The sequence below is a fragment of the Petaurus breviceps genome, unplaced genomic scaffold (genome assembly GCF_028583685.1).
Source record: "Petaurus breviceps papuanus isolate PSGF00001 unplaced genomic scaffold, PetGlider_PUasm1.0 90994, whole genome shotgun sequence".
In the NCBI taxonomy this organism is placed as follows: Eukaryota; Metazoa; Chordata; class Mammalia; order Diprotodontia; family Petauridae; genus Petaurus; species Petaurus breviceps.
The window spans coordinates 7,702,518-7,720,376 of NW_027187393.1; the positions used below are offsets into that span (position 1 = coordinate 7,702,518).

Genomic DNA, 17,859 nt, shown 5'->3' on the forward strand with positions numbered 1-17,859 from the left:
CCAGATCAGGGCACCCAAGTGACTTTAGCTCTCTTTCATTTAGTCCCCCTGAGCTCAGCTTCCAGCCTTAGCCCTGCCTAGTGTCAGGGGTGTACCACCATGCCCAGACCCCTTCTTAGAATAATATTTAAAGTGCATGAAATAAAAAAAAATAGAATTTCGAAGGAAACCATGTTGCAATATACTTATAAAGAAAACAAATTTTTACAAAAAGTTCATGGAACCCAAGTTAACAATGCCTGGTCTAGGAAGTCAGAATGTCAGTCACAGGCAATAAGGAGTCCTGCCCTTCCCAAAAGCAGTGCTTAAGGTTGAATTGATTTTTATTTCCTGAGAAAATGGTAGAAAGGGAGGAGCAGGGTCATTGATAAGATATCTGCCTGGACCAGAGTGAGCCCAGAGCCCAGAATTGAGTGAATTAATGGAGTGGGCAGCCAGCAGGGTCTCCTTAAGGTGTGCCTGACTCCCTTGCCTAGGAGCTGTCCTAGTCCTGACCTTTTGTACTGGCCCATTCTCCCTTCTTTACCTCCCTGCCATCATCCCCCAGCAGAATTTTCTCGCCCAGCCTCTGTCAGTGAGAATCATGATGTGGGGTCAGAGGCTGAGAAGTCTGAAGAAGACAGAGACTATGGCGGTGGGAGGAGAAAGTCAGAGTCGGAGGAAGGAGAGCTCCGAACCCCCACCAAGATCAAAGAGCTGAAGGTATGAAACTTTCAAGCCTTTCTTCACTCCACCCCTGGGTGCAAGAGAACCTTGGGCTTTTCCCTCCCTAGAGACAAGAGTACCTGAAATACATACTGGGTGCCTGGGTGTCCTCAGCTTTGGTTTGTGGGGGCCAAAGGTCCTCGTCATGTATCTAGGGTGGGACGTGTGTGCACCCCATGACCTGCCCTTTCTGTTTCCTCATGAAAGGCAGCATGAACTGCTTCCCTCACCTCTACCAAGGTACATCTCTGCCTGTGGGTGGGCTATGTATGTGATTATACCCATACAGGCCTGTGCCCCTGAGAAAGGAGAGGGGCTTTCATGTGCATGGAGAGGTGTACACACACATTTGCAAAGCACATAGGCTCCCATTTTCCTGAGCATATTCTATGCATGCCCATACCTTTAGATGTCACATCCATGACCCCTTGCATGAAGAGGCCTTTCTACACACTTAACATACTGACATCTCTGCCAAGAAGACACAGTTGCCTTAAACCATTATATTGATGTGCTTACAGGAACTCACACATGTGATATGTTTTTAAAAAGTTGCTATTTTTGGTTCTGAACTTTAATGTCAGGCTTAATAAATATATACAAATAAGGACTAAAACTTGAAATAAAACCATGTAATCAGCACTATTTGAATTTTTTAAAAAAGACTATAAAGATTAAATTAGTAATGGCAGCTTGTCATACAAGCCTGACCTGCCCACACAGATTCTCTGATGGCATCACTGTTGTCTGAAGCCCATAACTGGAATACTGGGGCCACAGACATGGGTTTCTCAGACCTGAGTAGGCTTTGCCTGGAACTCAGAAAGGTCTCCTGTGTCCTACATGGACACAGCCTTTCAGGGAAGTTCCCTCAAAGGACACATTTGCTTGCTGCCACCCTTCCAAACAGGTATATTATTTCATTTTTCCCAAAACCCCCAACAAACTGAAGCTTGTGGCCAAAGAGGTCACACCCATTGGGGGCAGCCATGAGGCAAGACTATCAAGGCAGGAGATCTGTGTTCTCTTGTGACTTATAAGCAAGTCCTTCCCCAGTGGCCTAAGGATGTAGTCTCTAACTGACTCAGAGAAGGAGCCTATGCTTGTGGGTGCCTAAGAATCTGTCTCTTTTACTTTGTAGTGATGTGTCACATGCACACACACATACTTGGATTCAAACGTAGAACACTGTGTGTCCAGAGTATATGCACATATATGAAACAACCTACGTCTTCGGGCACAACATCTGTATATACACATGCCTCATTAATATACACACATACCACAGCTGTATGTATATATAGACATGACATTTATAAGTAAATGAACATGCTTCCCACTCTGTCCGCCCAATAATATTATTGAGAGTCCCAGCTTAAGGTTCCTTCAGTGATCTAGTTCCCCCCCCTTCCCTACCTCACCACCCCACTGGTCCTGAATCTAGATGTATCTAATCATTAGACTCTAATGTAATCCCTCCTACTGACCCTACTGGTTCCTCCCTCACCATGTACTGCTAGCCGGAGCAGGAAACCACGCCGAGGCACAAGCAGGAGGTACTGACTGCATCATTCCCCCCTGCTCCTTCTGGTCCATTTGTCTGCCACCCACCCTCTGCCATGTGCCATTCTGCCTTCATCTCAGGCCCACGCCCTCCCATTCCAGGACACCCCACATGCCATCGCTGGTCCTCATCTTCTTTGCCCTTGTGTTGGGAGTCATTCATATTCCTGGGAAAGGGGCTCATCGTTGCGCTGTCTGCCTGCTTTCTGCCCTCATGAGTTTATTACTCAGTAAAGTTCTCACCCTCTTCCTTCTTATTCCTTCATCTTATCCATTTCTTCCTCTCCCTTCTTCCTTTTTCCTCTTCTTCATTTCTCTTATTTTCCTCTTTTTCTTTCTTCATCTTTCCTCTTCCTTTCTCTTTTTCTTCCTTCCTTTATTTTCTCCTTTCCTTATTCTTTCTTTTGACTCCTACTTCCCCAGCCAGAACCAGCTCTTCTGCTTGCCATCCAAACCCAGCCCCTTCATAGTATGTTCACTGCCAAACTATGCTTGTCTTTTGGATGTCTTGGAAAAAGTTAAGTTTGAAGATGCTAGAAGGGGAGGGAATATGATCCTCATTCTCCGATAGAGACCTCAGATACTCTAAAGCCCCATGGGTTCAGCTGGCCGCCATAACCCTAGTGGACATTACCCTGCCTGGGATAGGAGTCCTGTCCCATGGTAGAGGGAGGAGCTAGGAGATGCTCCTTCAGAGGAGCATGACCAAGGCATTTGATTTTCCAAGCTTCCCTGAGGATTCACTATCCCTGTGGAGTGCTAGCTCTGGGAGTGAGGCAGTGGGCTTACTGTGGAAAGGCAGAAGCATTGAGGCAGGTCACGTTTGCTCTTGGGGAGCCCACTTTTCCGTTCTGCTTAGAGTAGCTGAAGAGTTCATGTTTACAGATTGTGGTCTGGAGTTGGAGTTAGAAGATTTATGTTTGATTTTCATTTCCATCATATATGACTTTGATTAAGTCACTTTACTTCTCTGAGTCTGTTTACTCATCCGTAAAATGGGACTAATAATAGTAACAGTAATAACTCCTCTCCCTCACACAGTTGTTGTGTGGATCAAATTCAGTAATGTATATAAGGCACTTTTTTATTATAAAGTGCCACCTAAATGTAGAGTAATTACTATTATCATCCTTGCTAGTATATTTCCATGGCTGCAGAGGCTAACTCTAAAGGCCTCTAGCTGTATTTTCAGGCCAGGTCCCTAGGTCTGTGATCTTGTGATTGTTTCTGCTGACTTTTTTTTTTTTGGAACCAGTGAAGTGGGATTGTGATGAATTGAGCATTCTTAAATAACCTTGAAGATGAAGCCTGCTGAGGATATGGAAAATAAATGTAGATTGCTCCTCTTCCCCAGGTTCCACCCCACAGCAGGCAGGTGACTACTCCCAGCCTCATTGAAGCCAGCCTGTGGTCAGATGCCTTGGCCGTTTCTTTCCCTAACTACTGGTCGCAGGCCACAGTGCTGTAGTTGGTGTTCCCTACACCTGGTAGCTAGATTTAAAAGGTCCTTAGAAAGCATTTGTTATGGACAAGGCACAGAGGATACATATTTGAAAAATGTCCTAGACCTTTTCCTCAAGGAGCTTACAATCTAATTTAGGGAACAAGATGGCTATGCAAGTATCTGTTATAAGGTGAAATGTGATCAGGGTAAAGGATAACTACATAAGTAAGTCCTGTTTGAGAAAGGAGATATCTCTTTTAACTGAGGAGATCAGGGAATGCTTCATAGAGGAAATGGCACCTGAGCTAAGACTTGAAGGAAAGAGAGGTTATTTCACTAGGTAGGGATGAAGATAGAAAATATTCCAGGCATGGGGGACAGTTCACATGAATCCTTCCCTCTGTCCTCCCCACGCACGCCCAGAGAGCGTGAGCATCTAAGTGGACAGGCACAGACACTTGCAGCTTCTGACTTTTCCAATCTCCCCTGTCCCTTGCTTCTTGTTTTTGGAATGGAAAACTAGTGTAGTTCGGAGGTACTTTCCTTTTTTAACTCCCTTGCTTTCTCCATCCAAAGTTCTTAGATAAACCAGAGGATGTACTGCTGAAACACCAGGCCAGCATCAATGAACTCAAGAGAACACTGAAGGAGCCCAATAGCAAATTGATCCATAGGGATCGTGACTGGGAACGGGAGCGAAGGCTGCCTTCCTCACCAGCCTCATCTTCCCCCAAGCATGAAGAAGGAACCCCAAAAGGGACCCCTGAGAAAGCTAATGAGGTGGGTTCTATGGCTTTGGGCTCCAGAAAGAAGGATGGGGTGTGGGAATTGGGATTGATTTACATAGAGTTTGTTACATTTATCCTCTGCTCCATAGTAGCCATTTTTGTTGGAAGAAAAGGATGGAGCCAGGGACCATAGATTCATTTACTTGATGTTGGAATATGAGATGTTAGAGTTGGGGTGGGAGAGAGTTGTTGAAACTTGAATAAAGGAACTTTGGGGTCAAGAAGAAATACAATATGTTCTCTAACTGTTCAATGTTCTACTAACAAGAAAACTCTATTAACTAACATATCCAATAAATTCTTTAATGCCTATTATTTTAAAAAAATTCATGATAAAAATTTCCAGCAAGAATGTGCTACAAATCTATGAGGTGGGGAGTTACCCATATAACCCAATTTTTCAGAGCACAAGTGTAAATTTCTCTATTGAAAAGGGAAAAAAGATAGAATTTTATAACCCATACTTAAAACTCCAAGGTAGTACTCTAAGCCTTTTCTACAACAAATTCTAAAAAATATTTACCTATGTTTGTTATGAAAAAGGTATTTTCTCCCTAAAATCTAGCAGGATTACTAAGTACCATTATGCAGCCATAGTTGACAATCAATAACTATAAATAATAACAGTTCACATTTGTATAGCTCTTTCTAGCCATCATCACAATTGAACATCATAACAGTTCTTGGAGGTAGATAGTATAAATGTTATTAGATTCATTTTAAAATTGAGAAAATCCGGCCTCAGACACTTAAAACAAAAACTAGCCAAGTGACCTTGGGCAAGTCACTTAACCCCAATTGCCCTACCTTTCCCCTTCCAAAAAAAAAAAACCCCTCATAAAATTGAGAAAATTGAGGCTTAGATTAAGAGACTCATCTAAGGTCAACTAACAAGTATTGTAGCCTTGAATCTTAGCTTTCCAACTCCATATCCAAAGTATGCTCTCTTTCTAGCTGTGTGATATTTCAAAGCTCATGGGTTTCTCTTATATATGAAGGTTTCTAAATACCTGAAAGAAGATGAAATTATTCTCCATGTAGGTTTAGTGTGAAGTTAATATATCTGTTTTAATTCCTTAAAGATTACTGATCTACATATGGGATACCTCGTATTTCTCTGTTAACCAGAATTTTAAATTAACTCAGCATTCCTCAGCCTTATAGCTGGGATTGAGTCCCACCTCTAACAATTATTATTTATATGCCCTTGGGAAAGGCCCTTCCTCTCTAGCACTTGCTTTCCCCATTTGTAAAGTGATAGTGATTTGGAAAACCTACTTTTACAGGGTGATTGTGAGAAAAGTGATTTGTAAACTATAAAGGACTAGAGAAATGTGAATTGGCATTATTATGCCATATTATAGAGAGTTTGCTGCCTTTATTTGAACAGTAGGGAGTAAGATTTCCACCAAAAGGAGTAATACAGTTTGAAGTTAATGCTGAAAGCTCTGTGACAAGTTAATGGTGTAACTTGGAATGTTCTAGGGTGTCCCCAGTCCCAGACGTAAACCCTAATGTTTAGAGCCAACATTGTGAGAGGTGGATAGTACTGAGTCCTTCTGGGCGATGCTTAGCATCTCTGTCAGAGACAGGCTTCTTGGGCAAAGGGGCTGACTGGATGGTGGTATGGGAGTGATTGCTGTGAAGGTGCTCATGATTGATTTGAATGGAAATCTGTTCCTAGAGGTATGGATAGTAAAATGGCAGCTGGACTGGTTGTCACACCTGTGTCTACCTTGCTCTCAGTGACAGTTGTTTCAGTCAGCTGTGACACTGTGTTCTTGGTGCTGGGCAAAGCTTGATTCTGGCTCCACTCTTGAGATAGCCTGTCAGGAGCCCTGTACCCTCAGGAATTATGAGTGGGGCTGAGGTAGTGATAGTATCAGTCAGACTCCTGGAGCAGCTTGGATATGTATGATAACTGTGGAACAGGGAGTGGAGGATGACCTCAGCCTCAGTCATCCCCTGAGAGCCAAATATCCTTTGACAAGAAGGGAGGCATTCTGCTTCCTTAGCCTCAGTCAGGGGGGAGTACCTGGGAGGTGCTCAAGTTGTTCAAAGTAGATGGTCGGGGGAAGGAAGGATACTCTAGCTGAGTCACAGGGAGGAAGCATCTCAGGAGGCAGTGAGCAGAGCCTACTGGGTGCATCCAGAAGCACTGCTAGTATTTGAATAGTCCTGGAAGGGTCTCCAGAGGGATTCAGAGGGTGGATTTAGAAGTGTGTCCTGAGATTTCAGGAGCCTAGATCCTACCAGCAATCAAGATCTCATGGTCCCCAGCTCCTGTGATCTATGAAGGATGAGCAAGGATAGGAAATCAAGATGGAAGGAGCCGAGTTAATTTCCTGCACTCTTAACTAAGCCTGAGTAATAACGTTTTCACTGAACTATGCCATGAATCCAATTTTGTTCCCACAAGAGGAAAAAAAAAGCCACTGAGGAAAGCTGTTTAAAAGAGACCTGACCCCTTCCCTTTTCTAATAATTGAACAGGAAGAAAGCTGGCTGGAATATCCATGTAATCTTTGATCCTGGGACTATTTTAATATATTTTATCAGACATATATCTTGGGACTTACATAAGGGTTTCCACCCCAACTAACCTAATACTATGGATCACTTCTGGGTCTGAATTAGGCACTCTGACTTCCTCCCTCCTCAGCTCCATCCTGCTCATAGTACTTTCCTGCCCCTTCCAAAGAGGATAGAATGATGAACTTGGAGTCAGGAAAGATTTGGGTTCGACAGGTCTGCCTTCAACACTAGCTGCTGTGTCTGTGAACGAGTCATTTTAAGTCCAGCTTCCTATCTGTTAAATGGGTGTAATAATAGTACCTACCTCCCAGGAACGATGTGAAAATAAACTATAATTATATATGTAAAGCATGTTCGTCAACCTAAAGTCTTATATGAATATTAGGCATTATGATTATTCTACCTCTCTGAACTTTAACTTTCTCATTTGTAAAGTGGAGATAATAATACCTATGTAGTTCTACCTCACAAAGTTGATGGTATGAGGTAAAGGTTCAAAGTGCTTTGTTTGTGAACCATAAATTATTGTATAATTGTCAGCTATGAATATTCTTCCCTGGAACTTCCAAACAAGATAACTTTATACTGTTGGATTTGAACCAAGGCCACGTGAGGAAGGGCTAACTGTTCATGGAATGTATGTCCGTCTTTCTCTCTTTCTTTCTGTATCTCTCCCTCTCATTTCTCCTTCCCTCTTCCCTTTCCCTGTGCCCCTGCTCTCCCTCTGCCTGGGCCCTGGATCTTCCTAACCTGCAGAGCCAGAGGACAGAGGACGCCTCCCAGCTGGAGCCAGGAATTGCCTTAGGCTTGGAGTCATTCATCCAGAAAAGTCTTGCGTCTTCTCCTGAGGTTACTGTCCATCCTCTGTCACCTGGGGGATTTTCCATCTCCCCTGGGGTCTCTTCACTCATCTGTCACCTTCTCAGGCGTGATGGGTGGGGGGGACCTGTCCATGTTCCCAGTTGGGGAGGGTGCCACCCTCCTCTTCAAAGCCCTACTCCAGAGAGGAATGAGAAGGCCTTTAAGCCTGACCTGTGAGGAAAGGGCAGCCTGAATGTCCTCTCCCCTTAGAGGGTGGATTGGATCCTGGGCATGGGCTGAGAGAATGGACAGGCTTTCTTTCCCAGAGTCTGACCAAACAGGCAGGATTTGTCTTAGCTGAGTTCTGTGTTGACTGAGAGCATCAGAATGCTGTGACAACCACAGTCCTTGAGGACTTGTTTTAATTTCTGTAGGTTCTGGGAAGCTCCTAATCTAGGTGGTGATGGTCCTTCCATCCCCCCTTCCTCCTCTAGCTCTGGTCTAGATTGAACTCCTTTAGGGTCTGTTAGATTCCCTGCTAGAAGAGTAGCTATCTCTCGACCTAGTCAGAGAGAGAACATGTCGACTTCTGTGCCTGAAGTCAAGGATGGCAAGAAGGCCTGGGTGTCCCTTTCCTCTCTCTCTTTGCTGTCTAACCCTCACCCATGGGCTTGGCTACAGGGCTCCCCAGTGGGTAGCATTCCCCCAGTGGGATGGAGAGCAGCAAGACACTTCCTTACAAGATGTACTCCTCTTGGCCAGAGGCCCATTGCCCAAGCCGTCCATGGGGAAGGGGTCAGAGGGGGCAGCTTTATCCTCTGAGAGCCCTGGCCATTGTTAAGAGCAGGCAGCAGTGCCCTCCTCCCCTACCCCCAGGAGACAAAAGGAGGAACTTTTGGTCTACCCAAGAGGATAGGCAAACCCTAGAGAAGGGGGAAGTCAGGAACAATCTATTCTTTCTTGCTTGTACCTCAGGGACCTCTTGGGGCCTTCACTTTGTTTCCTTCAGGATTTTACTTGATCCCCATCTGTTTTCTAGTTAGCCTCATTCTTCCCCTTGACTGGTCTATTTAATGTAGAGACATGATAGCTTCCTTCAAGCACTCAAGGGTTCTGTCATGCAGAGAAAGGATTAGACTTTTTTGGCCCAAGGGGGAAGAATTAGGAGCAATGGATGAGAATTGTACTTTTCAGCTCTGTTTAAGGAAAATTTTTCTAATAGTAGAAATGAATGGTTTGGGGCAGTAAGGTGGCACAGTGGATAGAATACCGGTCCTGGCATCAGGAGAACCTGAATTCAAATTTAACCTCAGATACTTAATAGGTGTGTGACCCTGGGCAAGTCACTTAACCCTGAGCCTCCTCCACCCCAAAAAAGAACCGATGCTGTTAGCAGTTAAGATGGGGAAGTAGTGAATTCTCTATCCCTAGAGGTCTTCCTGTACAAGTTGGAAGACCACTTTTGAGAGATCTTGTAAAGAACATTCCTGCTTAGATCAGGGTTAGACTAGACACTTTTGAGCTAGAAGGGACCTTGTGGTCCATCAAGTCCAACCCCTCTTCATTTTACAGCTGAGGAAACTGAAACAAAGAGAAGTTAAATGACTCACTCAGGGTCATACAGTTAATAAGTATATGAGTCAGGACTTGAACTCAGATCTTTCTGATTCCTGAGTCCAGTGCTCTGTCTCCTTCACTAGTTAGCTACCTCAAGATTTTATGATCTTCCCTTCCATTGATCTTTTTCTCTGAGTGAGGGAGTCTGTTTCCATTCAGGTCTGCACTGGAGAAATACCAGGAGTGGCCTTAGTGATAGAATCTTCTATTTAAAGGGTTCCTTAGCTGGTGATGAGACCATAGCATGGGATGAGCTTAGGGGCAGGGGGATGGATCGGGTGATTCATATAAACCAGTCCAGGATTTTTCCATGGTAAAGGGCAGCATGTTCTCCACATGCCTGTGTTGGCTCCTGCTGCCTGAGTATTGGCCTGGGCTCATGTCTCCATAATCCAGTTTTCTTTAGGATTCTCCCTTCCTTTCTATGCTCTTCCTCCCCTATGAAATCTGCTGTTAAAAACCTTGTTCCTAGCCACCGTCACAGTTTTGATGCGATAGGAATAAAGGCCAGGCTTACAGCAGAGTAAGAAGGGGGTGGAGAATGGCAACATCTCTTGTGCCACTGTGATGCCAAGAGTGAGACTGATTGAGATGTAAACATTTCTGGCTAAATTCTCTGGGATACATCTTGCAATCTCACAGCAGAACCCAATAAGAATCCTTTCTTTCTTCTTAACCTCGGTTGATATTTTCCCTTTGTGAGATTGTATTGTTCCTCCCCAAGAATGGACCTTGTCCAGAACAAAACTTTCCAATTCTTCTTGGTTTCCAGCTGTATCCCTTTGGGGAATGGATAGCTGATATCTGTGATTGACTTCAGAATTCTTTGCTCAGGGGGTCTTATGAAAATGGCAGATTGTAGGTCCAGGATGCAGGGCAGCTAGGTGGTACAGTGCACAGAGTGCTGGGCCTGGAGTCAGGAAGACTCATCTTCATGAGTTCAAATCTGTCCTCAGACACTTCCTAGGTGTGAGACCCTGGGCAAGTCACTTCACCCTGCTTACCTTAATTCCTTATCTGTACAATGAGCTAAGGAAGGAAATGACAGACTGTTCCAGTGTCCCTGCCAAGAAAACCCCAAATGGGGTCACAGAGAGTTGGACATGACTGAAAAAATGGCTTAACAACAGATCTAGGATTCCTTCCTCCCAGTTTGGTCTTGAACTTGTGCTTAAAACTGACCTTCCTTGGGTCAGCTTGGTGGCACAGTGAATAGAGCACCTGGAGTCAGGAAGACCTGAGTTCAAATCCAGCCTCAGACACGTAACATTTACTAGCTGTGTGACCTTGGGCAAGTAACTTAACCCCAATTGCCTGCCTTTTCCCCTCCAAAAAGACCAAAAAACAAAAACACCAAACAACCGACCTTCCAGTTAGTACTTCACTAACTTAGTCCACCATATTTTCCAGGGTTTAGCTTACCAGTATATGAATGTCATGATAAAGAGTCCAAATCCTTACTATATTCACAACTTTCTTGTTCCTTCTTTGTTCCTTCCTTGCTGTGTGGCCCAGGGGAAAGCCCTTCCAAACTAAAGGGGTTTCTTGTTTGTCTGTGGCTTGGTAGGTCCTTCCTGTCTTGGGATATGACTTTTTCACTAGCCCTGACATTTCCACACTGTTCATGGGTAGCTTTCCTCAGGCTGGCTGGTTGAGCCAGTGGCCTGATCAGTGGTGCTGGTAAGGCTGAAGACAAGCCCTAAGACTGCATAGAAAAGACCTCTGTTATGGCTAGAAATGATAGTGATATTCCTAGCCTTGGCCTCTTTGTACTCCAGATGAATGCTCCTAATGTGGCCAGTCTTGGATTCTGACAGCTCAGAGCACATGGTCCACTCAGGCTGCATAGCATCATTGCAGGAAGTAAGAAGTATACATGATTTAGAACCTGATCTCAATATTTTGTCCTTTCAGTAGTACTATGTTTCAGCTCTTTTGAAAATCAAGCTTTTCAATAAGGATTTAATACTATGCCCTCTTCAGATCCATCCCTACCATATCTCTGACAGCTTGAAGGGTCAAACCAGGTGTGAAGAGAAGCATAGTCTTCTGCAGGAGGGCATGACCATTCTCCCTCCTGTCAGAGAAACTATGCTGACAGACCATCTCCCCTCCACTTCACATGCCCACAGAACCCAGCAGGACACTTCCCTCTTAATAGAGCAGGTGTGCTCAGGTGCCATGGCACAGGAGATTATAGGCAAGAGCGAGCCACATCCTCCCAAGAAAAAGGTGAAAAAGAAGGTAAACCAAGACCAGAACCAAATGAGATTTTAAGGTTTTAGACTGAGTATGGAAATAACCTGACTCATCAAGAAGCTGCCATCTTTGAACTTAGTTTTCTTCAATATTTAGTTGTCTCTGGACATCGTTCCCTAGTCTCATCGGTCCACAAAGATTCGATCTTATTCTGGTGATAATTCTAGCTGTTTCTCATTATAGCTCTTCTAACTTTCTTGGTACCTGGATATCTCAGTACTTCACAGAGTACAGACAGGGGAAGCTAGATGGTGAAGTGAGTAGAGCACTGGTCCTGGAGTCACAAAGACCTGAATTCAAATCCAGAACTTACTGGCTGTGGGACCTTTGGAAAGTCACTTCTCCTCTATTTGTCTCAGTTTCCTCATTTGTAAAATTGGGATAATAATAGCGCCTACTTCCAGGGTTATGGTGAGGTTCAAATGAAATTGTATTTATAAAGCAGGTCCAGAAATCAGGAGATAAGGGGTTCTAATCCTGGTTCTGTCCTAGCAAGCTATACCACCTTAGGAAAATCCCTTGACTTTTCTGAGCTACGGGGTTTTTTTCATTTTCTAAAATCAAAAGGTTGAACTAGACTAGAAAGCTAAGATCTTTCCCAACAATAAATTAATCAGGTTCCCCACCATTGAAGTCTGGATGCTCTGTCCCATTTCACAGAATTTGGGGGAGGTAGTAATGAAAGGAAGCCCTCAGTAGAAGAAATAAGAAGGCACTAATTGGTACTGTGTTTCTTTCCTTTCTCTTCCCTCCCCCTTGGTATCATGAGGACAGTGCCATGATCTACCCTTTGGTCATGTCAATTTTTTCTTCCACTGACTAGAAGTTACAGGCTCTGATTTCAGCCCTATGCTAACTTTTCTTGCTCCAATTGAAATGCAGGGTTCGGAGCACTGGGTGTTTATAGAAAGAGAGTGCTCTCAGCCTGAAGAGCTTGTGCTTCGGAAGCTGAGCACCCCACAAGCAGAGGAAGCCCCAGCCACAGTCCTGTCAGACGACCTCTCCAGCAAAGGGGTCTCCAAGGTGGATGTCCGGGTGGACAAATTCAGAGTTGAAGTGGCCACTGAAGAATTGGTCAGAATGAAGGGGCAAGGGGAGACCTGCCAGAGAGGAAGGATGATTGCGAGTCCCGAGGACTTTGAGTCTGTGTGGGAAGATGGCATGTGGGCTCAGGAAGGCCTAAAAAGAACTTCACTCTTGGTTAGTCATGCATTAAAGGAGAAAATCCCAGATACCTCCCAGCCCAGGCTCAGCAGCAGGGAGGCAGCTGTTGGGGAACGCAGAGCTTCAGCCAACCAACTTGAGGGACAAACAGAGCTCCAAAAGCAACTTGAAGAATTCCCTGCCTGCAGACAACCTTCAGTAACAGGGCCAGAGGTTCAACAAGAAGTGCCTGGGATGAAACCTTGGGACCCCCGCTCTGAATCTCCAGCCTTGGAGAAGGAAGGTATGAAAGCCTCTCCAGGGGACTCAACTAGAGCAGATTCCAGTGATGAGACAGAGACCTCCCCAGCAGAAAGGAGTTTCTACTTAAGTTTTGCAGACAAAGAGCAAGAGGAATTGGCCTCCTTTGTCCCTGAAGATGGGAAGGTGGCAGATCTGGGTGCTATCCAGGAGTATCAGAAAGGCCAAGTGGAATTGGAAGGCGAGTCAATAGTGGCTCCCAAGCTTAATTCTTTAGACCAAGCAGTCTCAAGTCTTGGCAGTAATACTTGTATGTCCTCAGAAGGAGATGAGCCCCCCACCATAGATGTAGGATTAGATGAACTTAAAGTCCTTTTAGAACAACTGAGTAAGAAAACATCCCTAAGTCATAAACCAACTAGCAATGAAAAGAGCTCTTGTGAGAGGAAAGGAGAGTTTTTTGATCCAACAGGTAGCAAATACATAGAGGAAGAAATGCCCAAGACAGGAAATTCTATAGAAAAGGTTCAAAAGAGCCCCCCACATGAATTAGAGAACCACTTACTAAGCAAAGAAGAAGGAAGTGAGTCCCCAAAAACAGGTCCAAGGAGGGTCCCACAAGGAGATGTGAATGGACCAGACAGACTAAAGGAGGACCATTTTCTATTCCAAGAGAGGTCATTTCATACTCTAGAGGGAGACACTGAGCTGAATGAAAATAAAGCCTCTACAGTATTTCTTCAGATGGAAGGGATCACGATGAAAGACTCTGCCCTGGCTTTTCCAGGGAATTCTGAAGTCCTGGAAGCTTGGGAAGATTGTTCAGATCCACCACCTCCAGGACAAGAGCAGCGGTTCAACAATGGGCCCTCCGACATGGAACATCCCATCGTCTTTCCAAAGACTGTACGTTTTCCAAAGGGAAGTCTGGGAACCAAGAACTCAGTAGTCCCTGATGTAGCTAAGACAGAGGAGCTGCCCACTACGAATGGGAAACCAAAAAATGGAGCCAAGCAGACCAAAGCAGGAGGCCTGGTGCTCACTGCCTTGGGAAGGGAACCCAAGCAGGGGGTATCTTTCCAAGCTAGTGGTCATGAGGGCTCCCAGGAAGACATTAGCAAGACCTCTGTGGCCAATAAAATTAAAATATTTGAACGAGGTGATGCTCATGGTGCAGATAACCTCTGGACAAATGTGGGTGATTCCAGGGCCCTTCCAAGTGAGCAGTCATCTGAACCCTTCCCAGGGCAGGTGGAACAGCAGCGTAACAAACTCTTGGAGCTAGGTTTTGTTCAACTTCATCCCCCCAATAATATCTCTAGCCCCAAAGCTACAGAGCTTACTGGATCAGCATCAGATACTAGTCACTTTATGGCTAAACCTGGAACACCTGCAGATCCTAACAGAGCTGTGCTCGTTGCCACCGAATTGAACCAGGAAAGGGATGAAGAGCAGAGATGTGCATCCTTGGACTCTGGCTCCAAGACCATATTGGCAGAAGCCAGGGTAACCAGCCACATGAATCCCTCTCTCCTCCCCACCTCCCTATGGAAACCGACTGCATGTTTTTGTGCTTCTTCCTGGAGCATGTTCCTACAGCTTCATATCCATCACCAAGAGCAGAGGGTGCTTGGCCATCTCAGTTTTTGTTTCGTTTTTCATAAGTGTAACCCAAGCTTATACCTGAATACAAACAGTTGCCCCAGTGATATCCTCCCTTTGTTCGGGCCAGAAGTACCTTTGGCATAGGCACAATCTTCCTCGCCTGGAACAGAGTCAGGGTGGTCTTGCCACCAACCATGACCCATCGTCCTCCTAGTACCCCTTGCTTTATCATGTTCCTCCTCCTGTCCTGCTTGGCTTCTTTAATGATCATCCCTTCTCCTGCCCTGCTCCCCTCTCCTACCTGGGACAAGCTGATTGTCCTGCAGTCTCTACCCATTCAGTTGCTGCTCCAGCTCAGTGTCAAGCTCCCTTTCTGCCTCCTTAAGACTAACCCTTTTCTCTAATTCAGAGCAAAACTCGGGAACCAGCTCGGGAAGAAAAGGACTTGTCAGGTTCAGCAGCTAAAGTTGCTCCAAAGGAGAAGAGCCGTTCAGCTGGGCCCCAGGCTGCCCAGGTCTCTGCCATTAATCCTCACTCTGCCCACCCACCCCCTTTACTGGGCCACAACTGTACATGCTTTAGCCTAGGCTTCCCCACTCCTATCTGCCTGTCTCCAGCTTGGAATCAGATCTCTCATACCTCTCAACCTCGCAGAAACTTCATAGACGGGGGCTCAGTTGGTCCATCCAGCCCCATTTGCAGGGTGGTCTTGAGAACCTCAATCTCTGAAGAGACTGTTCCTTTGGGCTGAATTTGGAACTTCCAAATGTCCAAGACCAAATCAACCAGAAATGTTTTGTTGCTATTTTTATTCTCTAAAAGCAGACTTGGAATAGAAGGAAATGAAGCAGGTAGAATGGTCTGTGTGGACGTTAGCCTCTAATAGGTTGGGCCAGTTGAGAGGTATGTATGATAGGCAGGAGGGACCTGTTTCCCCACTGTGCTTGTCAATTACACGGATGGCCCATGGTCTTCACCCTCCAAGGGGGCTGAGGGTTGAGTTTAGCAATTCACCTCATTCTCCTTGTGGCTCTCAGCTAAAGGTACCCAGCTTCATTTTGCTTCATGCCTAGAGTAGAAAATAAGGGTTCCTTCCCCAAGGAGAAGGAGGAAGTTAAAGAAATTGTATTCTAGGGCATGGTGGGTGGTAGCATCCCATGCTCCACAATGGGCCTGGTGGGATTGACAAGTCAGATTTGCTTTCTCTCTGTTATTGAGAGCTGGCTCCAGCCTCCTTGCCTTCTCGCTCCCTGCGGACTTCCTTTGCCGTTTTGCAACACTGGACTTACTTCATGTCAGGGCCCAGCATCTGAGCTGCCATCCGTGTCCCTTGCACAAAGCTGCTTCTAATGAGCTCCAAGAACCAAACCTTGGACGGGGTCTCTCATCCAGGGTGAAAATACAGGGTGGGCTGTTTGCTTTTTTACTCGCTTCTGCCTTAAATGCCTGAGCAGGACTTTGCAGCCTCTCCATGGAGCTCTTGGGAAGGTTATGGTTTTGGCTTGCGTTGTGATTTCAATGACACTTTCTTGGGATGATTCATTCTCTACTACCAAACTCCATCTTTTGTACAGTCACATATACTCTGACATTCACCCTCTTGATTTTTGTTTCTCTCCTCTGTGTTTTCCTTGGCTTTCACCTGGTGTTTAGAGAGCGGGGCTGAGGGAGGGCTCAGAAGAGAAAGTCAAACCCCCACGCCCCAAGGCCCCAGAGAGTGACCCAGGAGATGAGGACCAGGACCAGGAGCGGGACTCGGTCTTCCTGAAAGACAACCACCTAGCCATCGAACGCAAGTGTTCTAGCATCACTGTCAGCTCCACGTCCAGCCTGGAGGCAGAGGTGGACTTCACAGTGATTGGTGACTACCATGGTACTGCCTTTGAGGATTTCTCACGTAGTCTGCCTGAACTTGACCGAGATCGGAGCGACTCCGAGGCCGAGGGGCCAGTATTCCCACGGGACCTTGACAAGGCAGCCCTCAGCCAAGACGAAGACTCTAAGGCAGCGAGTGAAGCCCCAGAGCGAGGGATCTGCCCTGCCCCTGACATGCCCCACTTTGAGGTATGGTGGGGAGCCATAAGCACCCCTGTCCATCACGAGTCCTCTCATTGTCTCTCACCGTGACCCCTGTCTTGGTACTGCATGTTCCCTGGGCCCTAGGGCCACTGTGGAGATGGCTAGACAGCCCAGAGTCACCTCCTCCTCTTGGAATATTGCCTTGTATTGCATGATTGACCCCAGCCCCCTCCACTGCATGGGTTTGTTAGCGTGTTTGCTGAGTCAAAGGCTTGTCCAGAATGCCACATACCTCACTATTTCATTTTGTTACATCAGTCTTGACAACACAGGTCTGACCATGCCTGGATTGGGGGGTGGGGGGTGGAGGGCATCTAGGGGTTTCTCAACCAAGACTCTACTCTCTGCTAGGCACAATGGTCATCAACAAGCATGTCTGTTGCAAAGTCTGGTCACTTCTTAGACTGTGTCCAAGAGTCATGGTCCCTGGGCTGGAGAAAACATGCCTCAAGGAGATGCTTCCTGGAGAATGGACTTTGTTCTCAGCTCATGAATAAGGGTCTGAGGAAGAGAAAGTGGATGGGCTTGGAACGAAAGGATCTGAGTTCAGACTAGCTCCATCTCTGACACTTAGAAGCAATATGACCTCGGGCAGATAATTTAACTTTTCTGTATCTCTCTTTCCTCTATAAAGTGAGGAGAGGAAGTATGGCATCATGGGGAGAAGGCTGGCTTTGGAGTCAGGAAGACCTGGGTTGATTTCTCTAACACTTTTTTTTTTGCTTGGAGGGCATTTGGGATTAAGGGACTTGCCCAAGGTCACACAGCTAGTTTTTGTGTTAAGTGTCTGAAGCCGGATTTGAACTCAGGTCCTCCTGACTTCAGGGCTGGTGTCCTATTCACTTTGCCACCTAGCTGCCCTTCTCTTTTGCTGTGAGTCAACAGATGGATCACAACCTCTTGGTGTCCCAGGCTGCCCTCTAAGATTATGTTACCAAATAATTGCTGATCTGTCCTGTTGGAGAGAATTCTCTCTGCCTGTGAAATCAGAGGTCTGCCTCCCTGGCCCCTTCCTCCCTGCTCTGCCTCAGTCCTAGAATGGCTCTTAGGATTAAGGGGG

At 45.8% G+C, this 17,859-nt stretch overlaps 1 protein-coding gene across 8 annotated transcripts in view; it reads left to right on the plus strand.

The window, feature by feature from the left end:
• The window catches only part of EPB41L1 (erythrocyte membrane protein band 4.1 like 1), a 104,419-nt gene that overhangs the window by 68,971 nt on the left and 17,589 nt on the right, over positions 1-17,859 (plus strand). For 2 of the 8 annotated variants that reach the window (XM_069077631.1, XM_069077633.1), the window contains exons 12-15: positions 548-702; positions 2,226-2,261; positions 4,289-4,492; positions 16,374-16,784. In XM_069077631.1, coding sequence (XP_068933732.1) covers positions 548-702; positions 2,226-2,261; positions 4,289-4,492; positions 16,374-16,784 — 806 coding nt within the window. The remainder of the gene's footprint in view (positions 1-547; positions 703-2,225; positions 2,262-4,288; positions 4,493-16,373; positions 16,785-17,859) is intronic. The other 6 variants (XM_069077632.1, XM_069077636.1, XM_069077634.1 and 3 more) reach the window with 6 other exon arrangements.